Source organism: Sminthopsis crassicaudata, chromosome 1, assembly GCF_048593235.1.
Source record: "Sminthopsis crassicaudata isolate SCR6 chromosome 1, ASM4859323v1, whole genome shotgun sequence".
Lineage (NCBI taxonomy): Eukaryota > Metazoa > Chordata > Mammalia > Dasyuromorphia > Dasyuridae > Sminthopsis > Sminthopsis crassicaudata.
This window is the reverse complement of record NC_133617.1, coordinates 27,632,691-27,645,940: the sequence shown is the minus strand read 5'-3', so window position 1 is coordinate 27,645,940 and position 13,250 is coordinate 27,632,691. Positions and strand designations below refer to the sequence as shown.

The 13,250-nt window shown below is 40.3% G+C and overlaps 1 protein-coding gene across 1 annotated transcript in view; it reads right to left on the bottom strand.

The window, feature by feature from the left end:
- The window catches only part of RBM19 (RNA binding motif protein 19), a 167,231-nt gene extending 159,792 nt beyond the window's left edge, over positions 1 to 7,439 (bottom strand). The window contains 1 exon segment of the mRNA XM_074296978.1: positions 7,272 to 7,439. Within this exon segment, the coding sequence (XP_074153079.1) occupies positions 7,272 to 7,307 (36 nt within the window). The 5' untranslated portion in view covers positions 7,308 to 7,439.
- Positions 7,440 to 13,250: the final 5,811 nt, after the last annotated feature.

The window sequence follows — 13,250 nt, the reverse complement described above, 5'->3', positions numbered from 1 at the left end:
TGACATTCAGTGGAACACAGGGTATGGATCTTATCATCCTCTCTGCTCCTTGAGCCCCCAGACATACTCTGTATATTTTGTTTTCATAAACTGTGCCACTTGGTACTTTGGCTCTCTATAACATAAGCTCCGTGAGGGCAAGGCCTGCTGCATCTTTGTATCTCCAGCTCTTGCAGCAGTTCCTGGCATAGAAGAGTTACTTAATCAATACAAGTTGAACTGATTTGACATGGACTTCCAGTTTCCTCATCTTCCCTACGCCAGCCCAGAACAGCCACCCGGCGTTTCTATACAAAGTACATTTTAGATTTTTTTTCAGGAGAATAACACCATCACTATGTCATATGCTGTTATTTCAATTGAAATAAATATCAAGTCTTGTCTAAGTGGGACGGGAACATTTATTAAGCATTTATTATGTGCCGGTATCTTGTGTAGCATTTTACAAATATTATCTTGTTGGATGCCCATCAATTGGAGAATAGCTGGGTAAATTATGGTATATGAAGGTTATGGAATACTATTGTTCTGTAAGAAATGACCAACAGGAAGAATACAGAGAGGCTTGGAGAGACTTACATCAACTGATGCTGAGTGAAATGAGCAGAACCAGAAGATCGCTGTACACTTCAATGCTGTATGAGGATCAATTCTGATGGAAGTGGCCATCTTCAACAATGAGATGAACCAAACCAGTTCCAATAGAGCAGTAATGAACTGAACCAGCTACACCCAGCAAAAGGACTCTGGGAGATGAGTATGGACGACACATAACATTTCCACTCTTTCTGTTATGTTTGCTTGCATTTTTGTTTTCCTTTTCAGGCTATTTTTACCTTATTTCTAAATCCATTTTTTCTTGTGCAGCAAGATAAATGTATAAATATGTATACATATATTGCATTTAATATATATTTTAAATATTTAACATGTATTGGTTTACCTGCCATCTGTGGGAGGAGGTGGGGGGAAGGAGGGGAAAAATTGGAACAGAAGGTTTTGCAAGAGTCAATGGTGAAAAATTACCCATGCATGTATCTTATAAATAAAAAGCTATTTTATATATATATATATATATATATATATATATATATATATATATATATATATATATATATATATATATATATATAATTTATATATATATAAAATCTTGTTTGATGTTCACAACAACCCTGAAAGGCAGGGTTATTGAGCCCCACTTTACAACCGAGGGTTCTGAGGAAGACTAAGAACAAAGGCTATTAAGTTGGGAGGGTCCCAAGAAATCATCTATTGAGATGCCTTCACTTTTTGGAAAAACAAACAGAAATTGGCAAAGCTCACATGACTCACTTGGAGCCACACAGGAAAAAAGCCAGAGCGCTGGGACTGAAGTCCAAAGCATTTGCTTCCCATTCTATTGTTCCCTTCGCTGGCTATCAAGATGATGAAAGGCAGTGTAGGCTAGTGGGGAAAGCGCCGGGTTTGGATCCACAAGCCAGAGAGTTGATCTCTTCTCTCCTCTGTTCTTTTCTGCTACCTTTGGTCAATCTCTAGGCTGAGATCCTCCTTCTTTCCCAAGCACGGACACACTGGGGCAGGCCAAAGATGAGGCAGAGGCAGATCCCCGACTCTTCACGGCCACTTCCAACCCTCTCCTTTCTACCAGTTCTCAGGTCGTGCTCCCTTCTTTTCTTAAGGCTTTTCTTAAGGCTTACAGTCTTTTCCTTCACCACAACATATTTAGGGATATTGATATAATCAATGGCCCTGCAAATATGGCAGCCTACCATTTCAACAACTCCAATGACCTGCACCTTTACCTGTCTTGAGCCATAAACACAATACTACCCTGAATGCACAGTTCTACCTGCATGATCCAGAAGTAGAAAATTCCTGAGAATCATCTTTTATCCTTATCATGGCCACTGCCTCATTCCTCATAAACTTTGTCTCATTACTCAGCCCACACGGTGTCCCATTCCTCCTCTGTTCTCCCTTTTCTTCCTTTTGATAATGAACTAAATCAACCCTAAAAAGTCTTTAATTTTCCCATCCCTCTCTCTGCCTGGCCCCGTGGCCACTCGTACCTGGCCAGACCACAAGCCTGGGTCACCTCCATCATAGAGATGGCACATGCCTTCTATGCTCCTGTTCCCATGCTGCTGAGCATCAATGGAAGAAACCATTTTACTGTCCACATCAACTGAGTCCGCTACACATTGAGGCTGTTTATTTTCTACAGGCTTTCACTTTTGTCTGGCAAGCCTTTTATTTTTCTTGAATTGACCAGCATTCTCTTCACAATGGCTAGATCAAACCTTTTTTTTTTTTTTTTTTAACTCAAGCCTCCTACACTATTGCTTTCTCACTTTAAAGAGAAAATCAAGACGGCCAGCCATGAGCTTCCCTTCCCTCCCATTTCAATAATCAAAATCCCTCCACACCATCCTCCATTATAGCTCCAAGGAGGAGGTGGCCATCTCTCCTTGCTGAGGGCAATTCTTATTGATCTGTGAGAATCGCTTTTCTCTTTCTGAATCTCCTCTTTATTCACTGGTTCCTTTCCTGCTGCCCAACCCTAGCCTTCCTTAACCTTCACGGGAAACTGAAATACCCAGAAGCTTTTTTCCCATCTCTCTCCTCCTTTCGGAGACAAATTCCTAAGGAAAGACCTTCACCGACTTCTCTTCCTCACTTCCTGTTCAGCACTCTATCTACCTTTGTGATCTGGTTTTTGACCTCAGCACTCAACTGAAAAGGCTCTCCCCAGGTAACCAATGAACTCCTAATTGTCCAATCTGATGCTGTTTTCAGCGCTCATCCTGTAGGCCATGACAGTATCCTCTCCCCTCCTGGTTCTTTTCCTACCTATCTCCATGGCCCATAAAAATCTCCATTATGCCCCCATGTAATGGCTCCCAAAGTCTCCTCCCTTCAAACCCCTCTTTCTGGATGATCTCATCTGTTCCTATAGGTTTCTAGACAGATGTTTTCCAGATATGTACACAGACAGTACATATGCATACCCCCATAATCCTATTTATCCCTCCCCCAACTTCGGATCACCTCGTCCTTTTGGAAATTTTCCAACTGATGTTCCATCAAACACGCCCCAAAGAGAATGCATTAACTTCCCCAAAGTTGGCCCTTCCTCCAAATGGTGGGGGAACCCCTGTACTTCTAATCTCCCAGGTTCCCACCTTTCATGCCTGCCTTGCCATTTGCATTCCTTAGCTCCAGATATCCCATCAGGAGGCACACCTTGTTCATGCTTCCTCTCCAATGTAATTCCTACCTGCCCCTTGATCTCCAGCACACAGCCACCAATTTTTTTCAGCACCTCTTCCTTAAGTTATTGTAGCAATCTTCTAATTGAAATCTCAGCTTCCATTGTCTCCCCTTTCTAATCCATCTTCCACACAAAGGACAAAATAATCTTTTGAAAGCACATGTGACCAGATCACTCCCAGACTCAAGTTCCAAGTGGCTTTCTCTTTCTTTTAGGATACAAAATAAACTCTTGCTACAGGCTTTAAAAACCTCCACCACTTGGCTACAGTCTCTTTCCAGGTTTACTTCCCATATGAAGCTGACTATCTTGCTGTTCCATTATTCAACATTCCATCCTCAGCCTCTGTAATTTTTTCACAGGCTATCCTGGCAAGTCATTTTAACCTGTTTGCCTCAGTTTCTTCTTGTGTAAGTTAAGGGACTGGAATGGATGGCTTTTTAAACCCCTTGTACCCACTCCTGGACTCCTTTGACACTTCAGGAAGCAACTCCTGGTCTTTTCAGGGGTTTGTGTCTTTCTCAACTCATTATGTATATATTTGTCAATCAATCAATCAATCAATCAATCAACATTTACTAAGGATTAAGCACTTAGGATAGAAAGAAAGTAAATGACAATCCCTGCTGTCAAAGAGCTCACAGTCTTAGGGGCAGGTAGGTGGTACAGTAGATAGAGCACCAGCCCTTAAATTAGAAGGACCCAAGTTCAAATCTGTACTCAGACACTTAACATTTCCTAACTGTGTGACCCTGGGCAAGTCACTTAACTCCAGTTGCCTTAGTTTAAAACAACAACAAAAAAAGTTCACAGTCAAATAATATGGGCAAGTCACTTCATCCTGTTTGCCTCAGTTTCTTCATCTATAAAACGAGTTGGAAAAGGAAATGGAAAACCAGTCCAGTATCTGCCATGAAAACTCCAAATGAGACTACCAAAAGTCCAACATGAGTTAAATGACTGAAAATAACAGATCTAATAATCATTGTCTGTTGGCATGCTCTTATGTTCCAGGGGAATATAATCTCTTTGGGAGGAGGAGCATTTTTCATTTTGCTTTTATAGCCCCAACCCTGTGCATACAATTGGTGCTTAATAAATGTTTGTTAGACCAGACTGCTTTGAGTAAAAGGTCTAACATTTACTTGTTGTAAGATTATGGTCTAGTCATTTCTCTTTTCTCAGACTCAATTTTCTCAGTTATGATACTTGCATGCTGCATAACCACAGGATTGCTATGATAAATGGGAATTGTGATCTTGTGATTTTTACTTAAAATATAAGAAATTCATCCTTCATTAAATAATAGTTAACAATTATACAGCCTTGTCTGGAGAGACATCAACTGATGCTGAGTGAAATGAGCAAGACCAGGAGATCATTGTATACTTCAACAATACTATATGATGATCAAGTCTGATGGACGTGGCTTTCTTCAACAATGAGATGAACCAAATCAGTTCCAATAGAGCAGTAATGAACTGAACCAGCTACACCCAGCAAAAGAATTCTGGGAGATGACTATGAACCACTACATAGAATTCCCAATCCCTCTATTTTTGTCTGTCTGTATTTTTTATTTCCTTCATAGGCTAATTGTACACTACTTCAAAGTCTGATTCTTTTTGTGCAGCAAAATAACATGTATACATATATTGTATTTAATTTGTACTTTAACATATTTAACATGTGTTGATCAACCTGCCATCTGGGGGGGAGGGGAAAAATTAGAACAAAAGGTTTGGCAATTGTCAATGTTGTAAAATTACCCATGCATATATCTGGTAAATAAAAACTATTAAAAAAAAAAAAAAAACAATTATACAGCCTTGCTCATAATTGCCTCATAATAATGATCTCATTTGATCCTCCTAACAACCCCATGATGACTTTTTTATATTCATAGATGTGGGAACTGAGACAAATGAAAGTTAAAAGCCTTGTCCAGAGCCACAGTGCTAGAAAGTAACCAAGTCAGATTTGAACCGGGGATCGTCCCAACTGCCAACCCAACATTCTATCGAATTATTATCTAATCAGAGGAAGAAATACTAAAATGCCACCTAACTGAATGGGGAAAGGAGACCAGGCTGTGGCCTGAACTGAGTTTTCTCATTGATAAAGTGAGGGACTGGACCAGATGACCTCAAATGACTTTGCCAGGTCTAGATCTAGGAAAGTACAAACCCCTTCCTCCTAAACATTCAAAAAACTGAGATCTCTCCATAGGTTACCACAGACAGCACACAGGTTCTGCGTTGTATGCAAGGCTGATCACTCACAACTCTAGAAGAAACCACAGTAGAGAGCAGAAAAACTGGAGATAGAGGGAAGGCCTGACTGATGGAAAGTGCCATCAAAATGCTTCCAAATGTGCCCCTGAGAGCCAACTCGCTGACTCTAAGGGGAAATCTAGCTATTCTAACATCTTAAATTTTTTCCACTTGCAACCCCAAGTATAAAGGTATATTAAAAAAAAAAAAAAATATATATATATATATATACACACACACACAAATCAAACATTTACTGATAAATCAAAAGGAAATATATGCACATGTTACGTGTCCAGCACCAAGCTTGCAGAGAAGCTGTCACGCAACATGGGCAAGTGCTGCACGAAATACTTCATGCCCATTACACATTTGATTCAGGAGTAAGCTTTTATCGTTGCATATTCAGAAACCTTTTACTGTTTGCCAAATTTTTCATGATCCCCACATTCAATTATATGATCCCACTTGGGATGGAGACCCACAGCTTAAGAAGTTTTGATTCCGATGATAGTGTGCTTCTGTGCAATGCTTAAATCTGTCTTATTGTTTTAAACTATTACCAGGAAGTCGTCTGAGATAATCAAGAAAAATAAAACAAGATGTTTTCATCCCCCCAGAGACCAAGGAAAATGAGAGCCATCATTCTGCCAAAGGAGCCAAACTTCATGGCTCCTCAAAAGCATAAAAAGCATTGCTCTCCCCATGCAATTCATGGAACCCCTCCAGGAGCTTTTTCCCCTCCCCTCTCTTCTGTACAGATGCCAAAGACGGCACAATAGGTAAGAAGCAGTGAGGACCAAGTCTTGATTGAAAGCCTGATCACTGGCCTGGGATGAAGACTGGGACCAAAGTACCGAGAGTGAAATTCCCAGGCAAGACTCCTGACAATCACCCATGCGCCCTGTACTGATGGGAGCAAACTAATCAGCCAGCCAGTCTGCTGACTGTCCTCCTGCATAAAACCATACTATTGAAGCAACTGATTCCAAGGTTCTCTCCTAGCTCTGCAGTCTTGGATGCAGTGAGTCATTTGATTGGGAGAGACAAAGTGATAATAACGTACTGTTCTATTACATCCTAACCCTGGTTAATTTCCAAGACGGGTAACTTTGTATCAGCTGGATCAGCGAGCATTCATTAAGCACTTCTTCCGTGTTTGGTATTGGGGGACAGAAAGACAAACAATGTAACAGTTTCTGACCTCAAGGAACTTACATTCTTTAGAACAGACGCACTCGTTCTAGCAGAGATGACAACAGACAAAAAGAAATATACCCGAGAGACTCTTCCCACACAGATCACAGGCAAAAGGCAGGCACGGGGACATCCAGAGCAGACAACCTGGAAGGTGCTATTTACTAGCCAGAAGCTGGACACTCAATGAATCAACAAACATTTATTAAGTGCCTACTCTATACCCACGTCACCTCGGCTAAAAAGCGGCACCAGGAGGCCGGGGAACTGATAATAAAATGTCATCCCCACGTCATGGATGAGGCCTGGGACCCCCAGCTCATCTCCCTTCTTTCATTTTACAGAGAAGGAATCCAAAGCTTCGGGGAGGGGCTGGGAAACCGCAAAGATGGGGGCCTGAGAAGCCCCAGACGGAGGACACGGCGCTGCCACCGCGGCCGGAGTGAGCGCGGGGTCCAAGGGGGGACCTCTCCCGCACCCCAAAACCTCCCACGGCCTCTAAAAGCTTCCCTTAGAGTTGTGCTCACCCCGCTCGGCAGATTCTTGACGATAAGTCGCGACATGGCGACAGGCTGCGCGTTTCTACTACTGAAGAGAACCAGGTCTGGACAAGACTCTCCCGGCAAAGCTTTCACGCTGTTTGCCTGGGCGCCGCCATCTTGCTCCGCCTGAAACGTAGTCACGTGGCACGCTGATCCATGCAGGAAGCGGGTATGACGGAAAACCAGCAAGCCACGCCCCCCGGCCAGAGGAGTGGGGCGGAGCTCACCAGAAGAGCCCGCTTCTGCACAGGCGTGGGGGCAAAGAGGCAAATGACCGAGGGTGTGGGGAGGAGTCATGACCAGCAGAGGGCGCCTAGTAACAGGACTGAATCAATGGAGCAAAGCGTCTGCTTTACAGCAGTCTCAAAGAGCTGAAGGAAAGGGGAAGTGAACGAGGAGGAGGAAGAAAGGAAGAAAAGAAGAAGAAGGAAGAGAAAGAAGAGGAGAAAAATGGAGGAGGAAAAAGAAGAGGAGGAAGAGAAAAAGAGGAGGAAGAAAGAAGGAGTAAGAGAAGAATGAAGAAGAGGAGAGGAAGAAAGGGGGAATAAGAGGAAAAAGAGGAAGAGGAGGAAGATGAGCAGAAGGAAGAAGAGGAGGAGGAAAATGAAGGAAGAGGAAAAATAGGAGGAGGAGGAAGGAAGTAAAGGAGAAAGATAAGAATTATCATTCTTAATTAGCAATAATGTTTAAGGTTTTAAAAAAGTTTTCCACATGTTTTATTACAGGAGGAGAGGGGAGTAGTGAAGGGGATGTCAGGAAGTACAAATGTCACTGCAGACATTTACTAACTGGATGAGTCATTTACCCTTTGTCTGCCACAGTTTCTTCATTAAAAATAGCACCTACCTCATTATAGTGAGAATCAAAAGAAACGATCATTGTAAACCGCTTGGCATCAATCCTGGCCGTGCTCCTCGGTCCAGCTGCACAATTTGACAGAGACAGGGGTTGTGTCTTGCCCAAGATCACTCAGTCAACAAACATTATTAATTTTCTATTAAATCCCAGGCTCTAATCCCCCCAAAAGGCCAAAAAGTCTCTGCTGTCAAGGAGCCCAGTCCAAAAGAGTGGACGGCGTACGGACATTTATGTACCAACAGACTCCTCCCAAGATCAGTTGACAGAATGAAATAGTAGAATTAAGGGGAACAGGAAAGGCTTTTTGTAGAAGGAAAAGTTACAGCAGGGACCTGAAGGGAGCCAGGGAGGCCAAGAGGCAGAGATGGGGAGACAGAGCGTCCCATACTCAGGGGCAGCCAATGAAAATCCTGGAGTCTTAACATAGAGGATCTTATGTGAGGATCAGCAAAGTTACTTGTATTTGATTCAGGAGATAATAGGGAGGTGATGGAGCTCAATGAACTCTCCTCCAGAAATATTGTGATCTACCAACACTGATCCAATACAGGACCCTCCATCTCCCACCTCCATGCCTTTGTACTAGCTCTTTCCCATGCCTGAATTGCTCTGTCCACTCTCTTCAGCCCCTTAGTTACACAATGACTTTCTTCAAGCTTCAGTTTGAATCTACTTTTTTTTTTTTTAATATGTTGTCTCCTCTAGTCGAATTCTTTGAGGCTTGTTTTTGCTTTTCCTACCATCCCCAACACTTAATTCAGTATCTATCACATAGATACATAGATAGTGCTTCCCATGTGCCCGGCACACTTAATAAAAGTTTGCTGACTGATTGATTGTCTGACAACGTTCTGGCTCCGTCACACTTTGATTCTATGTGGACATGATGAAGAACATTTACTAGCTGTATTTCCTAAGTCTATTCAATAGCAAGCTGTTTTATAACATATTGGGGCCAGAGAAGTGAAGTCACCGCTCCCTTCTCACCTTGCTCCCCAGGTTTGTGATTCCTACTCGCTCCCCTGCCAGCTACATAGTCACCAACATCGTCTGCCCTGGGGAGCAGGATCTAATCAAGCCAGATTCTCGATTACATATGGGAGAAAAATCCAACATAATCCAACCCAATCTGATAGTCTCTGAGCCAGGAACACCCCAGGTCATGAGGAGGAAGAGCACCTGCACCCAATTAACTCCTCACCCAGAGAAACAGGCCAGATGTAGGGGGGAGCAAAAGGGAGAACAGGTGGAGAGTGGGGATGGAATGGAGATTTTAAAACTTTAGGGGACCATAGAACCTCTGAGAAGGACTTCAGTACATAAAGTATAAGAATTAGGCGTGCTCTTGAAATAGAGAATGTCAGAGCTAGAAAATCCTTAGAACAGAGAATTTCAGAGGTGGAAGAGGCCTTGGAATGAACACTAGTATAGCTGAGAGAGACCTTGGAAGATAAACTATGCTGGGGTCAGATTTAACCATCCTGAAAGAGCTGATTGTTAAATTTTCAGTGTTATCATATATACCTAGGAAATTGACAAAGGTTACAAAAACAGGGTTTTCTTTGTTATTTTTGTTGTCTAGATATAAGAAAGTATTATTAATGCAGATTAAATTTCAAAATATGTACACACGTTTTGATGATATAAATCTTTATCAATCTAGAAAACCCCTATACAGAACTAACTGAGATCTTAGACACCATATTGTTCCACTCTTCTCTTGTACATATGGGAACCCTAAATTTCAAAATGGTTGATCCGTATCACAAAGCTATTTAGTCAGGACTAGATCCTGGGATTTCTTGTTATTGTCTCCAACCCTGATATATTTCCTACTCCACCAGAGTAAGTAGATAATCACACCAAATGGACCCACGCCTGAAAGGCTGAATATCCCATTCAAGAAAAATATCTGTTGATTTAATTAATTTTGTCTATATCAGACCCAGCCCCTGACTCCACAGAGCTTACCATTCAGATGGAGAGCTAAAAACACCACATAATTCAACGAGTCTATGATCTGATCCATGTAGATATGCCCTCTAAACCATGCAGGTCATGACCCAGCCAATCTTTCTCATTCTACACCATATTCTTCACTAAGGGTTGTTCCTCTTAAACCCCGATTGTGTTGATACCACTATATAAGGTGTTGGCCCTGAAGTCAGAAAGACTGAATTCAAATCCAGCCTCAGACACTTACTAATTGTGTGACTCCGGGCAAGTCTCTGTCTCAGTTTCCTCATCTGTAAAATGGGGTTAATAATAGCACCTTTTTCTGGCTAAGTCAAGTGAGTTGAATAGTTGAAGAAGTAAATGACAATTTAATTCAGTATATCTGCCAAGAAAACCTCAAATAGGATTACAAAGAGTCAGATGTGACTGAAAAAAAATTCTCTGAACAAACTGATAACAAAAATACATGACAGCTCATTGGTACAGTGGGTAGGGCGTTAGATTTGGAGTTCAATCCAGCCTCACAGATTTACTTAGTTATATGACCTTGATCAAGCCTCTACCTCAGTTTCCTCATCTGTAAAATGGAGATAATAATAGCATCTATTTCCCAGGGTTGTTGGGAGGATCGTTTATGTGATGTTTATAAAGTGCCTCACAAATCTTAATGAGTTCTATAAAATGCTGGCTTTCTTGTCTGTCATCCTACTCTCCATATATGACAAACTGACCTTTTTTTTTTTCAGTTCCTATTTATCTGATGAGATTATTGCAACATTTTCTTATGTTATTCTTTAAAACCACATGCTACTTGTTGTTATTGTGGAGATCACTCAGCAATCTTCATGAGTTTAAGTGCTAAATGTGTACTCTAGGATTAAAGAAATCTTAGCCATCATTAATATTCATAAAGCAATTAAGCATGCACATTACAGCTAAACTACAAACTCTACCTTACTTTTCTGTCTTCAAGATCCTCAACTAGTTTTACAAATGTAAAATGGGTACAATAGCACCTACACCATAAAGTTGTAAAAATAGAATAATAAATAAAAAGTGTTTTTTTAAATCTCAAAATACAAAGTGCAATATAAATATTGGTTCTTATTTTCAAGAGTGTAGGAAAGTGTTTAATATTGAATTGTTTGTTTTGTGCTGTGACCTTCTCCAACTCCTTATATTGCATTTCAGTCGCTGATTAAGGGAATGTAGAATATCTTATCAGATATTCTACATGCTTTCATTTTCCAAATATTTGGAATCTTTTTATATACTATTTCACATGATTTTTGTTGTTGTTGCTTTTATTAGGCAAGGCATCATTCAAGGTTTTTATGCATGAGCTAGTTGGATATTAATGCAATTTTCCAGTGCTTTCGCACAAATCTTCAATAACTTCCCAAAGTCCTTTCAGCCATCACAGCATTTGACAGCTGTCTTTATTCCTAGATAACTCCACCGTCCTTCCTAGACTGTTTCCTATGTCATTGATCACTGTATATAATATTGTGTGTAAGCCCTGAAATGTTTTCATATTCTCTCTCAAATATTGTGGGAAATCTCCCACATTTGGCATTTGTTCATGAGAGTCAGAATAAACAACATCTTTTTTTGAAATCAAGTCAACTCAACAAGCACTTATGAAATGTTCACTATTTCCAGGTACTGTGCTAAACGTTAGGGATATATTAAAAAAAAAAAGTTTAAAAAAAAAGAGAGAGAAACCAGTTCCTGCTCTTAAATAATCCACATTCTTATGAACAAGACAAAATGCAAATATCTGTGTACAAAGAGGGTACATATAGGATAAATCAGAGATAATCTCAGAATGAAAACAATAAGGGTAAGGGGAAAAGGGAGAGGTTTCTTAAAGGAGCAGGAACTCCAACTAGGACTTAAGGGAACTAGGGAAACTATTTTAGTAAATATATTAAAATTAAAAGGAAGTAAAAGGAGATAGGGAAACTATCTTAGTAAATATACTAAAAGGAAATATACTAAAAGTAAAAGGAATCCAAGAGGCAAAAATGAGAGAATTATAATGGTTAGGGGAGATAACCATGAAAAATGCCCTGAATCAAGTTATGGAGTGTTGTGTACTTTAATAGGTACCCATTATTACTGGATCATAGAGTTTATGGAAAGGAAGTAAAGCATAAAAAGAGTGGAAATATAGGAAGGAATTATTAAAGTCTGTAAAAGCCAAAAAAGAGGATTTTTCTATTCAGAGCTATAGATGACAAAGAGACAGTGGGTTTTTTTTTTTTTTTTTAGTAGAGGGGTGAGATGGTCATAACTTCATTTTAGTTAGATCAGTTTGACAGTTGAGTGAAGGTTGGGGTGGGGAGAGACTTGAGGCAGAGACTAATCAGCATCCCACTGAAATAATTCAGGGGGGAAGTGATGAAAACCCATACTGGGGGATGCCAGTGTCAGAAGCAAGGTGGCCCATAAGTTATAAATATAATTGACAGTACTTGACAGTTGATTAAATTTGAGAGGCAAGATAGGAGGAGGAGTCAATGATGACATCTAGAATGTAAGCCTGGGTGACTAAAAGGATGGTGGTATCCTTGACAGAAATGGGGAAGTTAGGAAGAAGGAAAAGTTTGAGAGAAAAGATGAGATCAGTTTTCAGAATGTAGAATTTTAAATATCTACAAGGTATCCAGTTAAAATATATATATAATAGGCAATTGGAGATGTGAAACTAGAGATCAGGAGAGAGGTTAGGGCTTATGAATTACATTGGTTTGGTCCAGTTGGTTTGTTTTATGTCTCATGCCATTGAATTGATAAGTCTCTTTTCATAATTCCAGCTTTCTCCTTCTGAAAGTCATTTTGGGATAGTGGTATTGCTTTTGTTATCCAAAATCTAATCTCTGACAGTCAGTTAATAAACATTTGTTAAGGGCTAAGTTTTAAGTGGAAATTTTAAATAATCTGAGCTTCTTCAATGTTTTCCCTCCTTAATTTGTGGCCAAAGGAGAACCAGAGTACATTATGGAATGCAAAATGGATAATTTTGATTATATTAAGTTCAAAAGTTTTTGTACAAACAAAATTAAAGCTACTTGCAAAGATTCTGATAAAGGCCTCATTTCTAAAATATATACAAAACTGATTCAATTTTATAAGCCATTCTCCAAT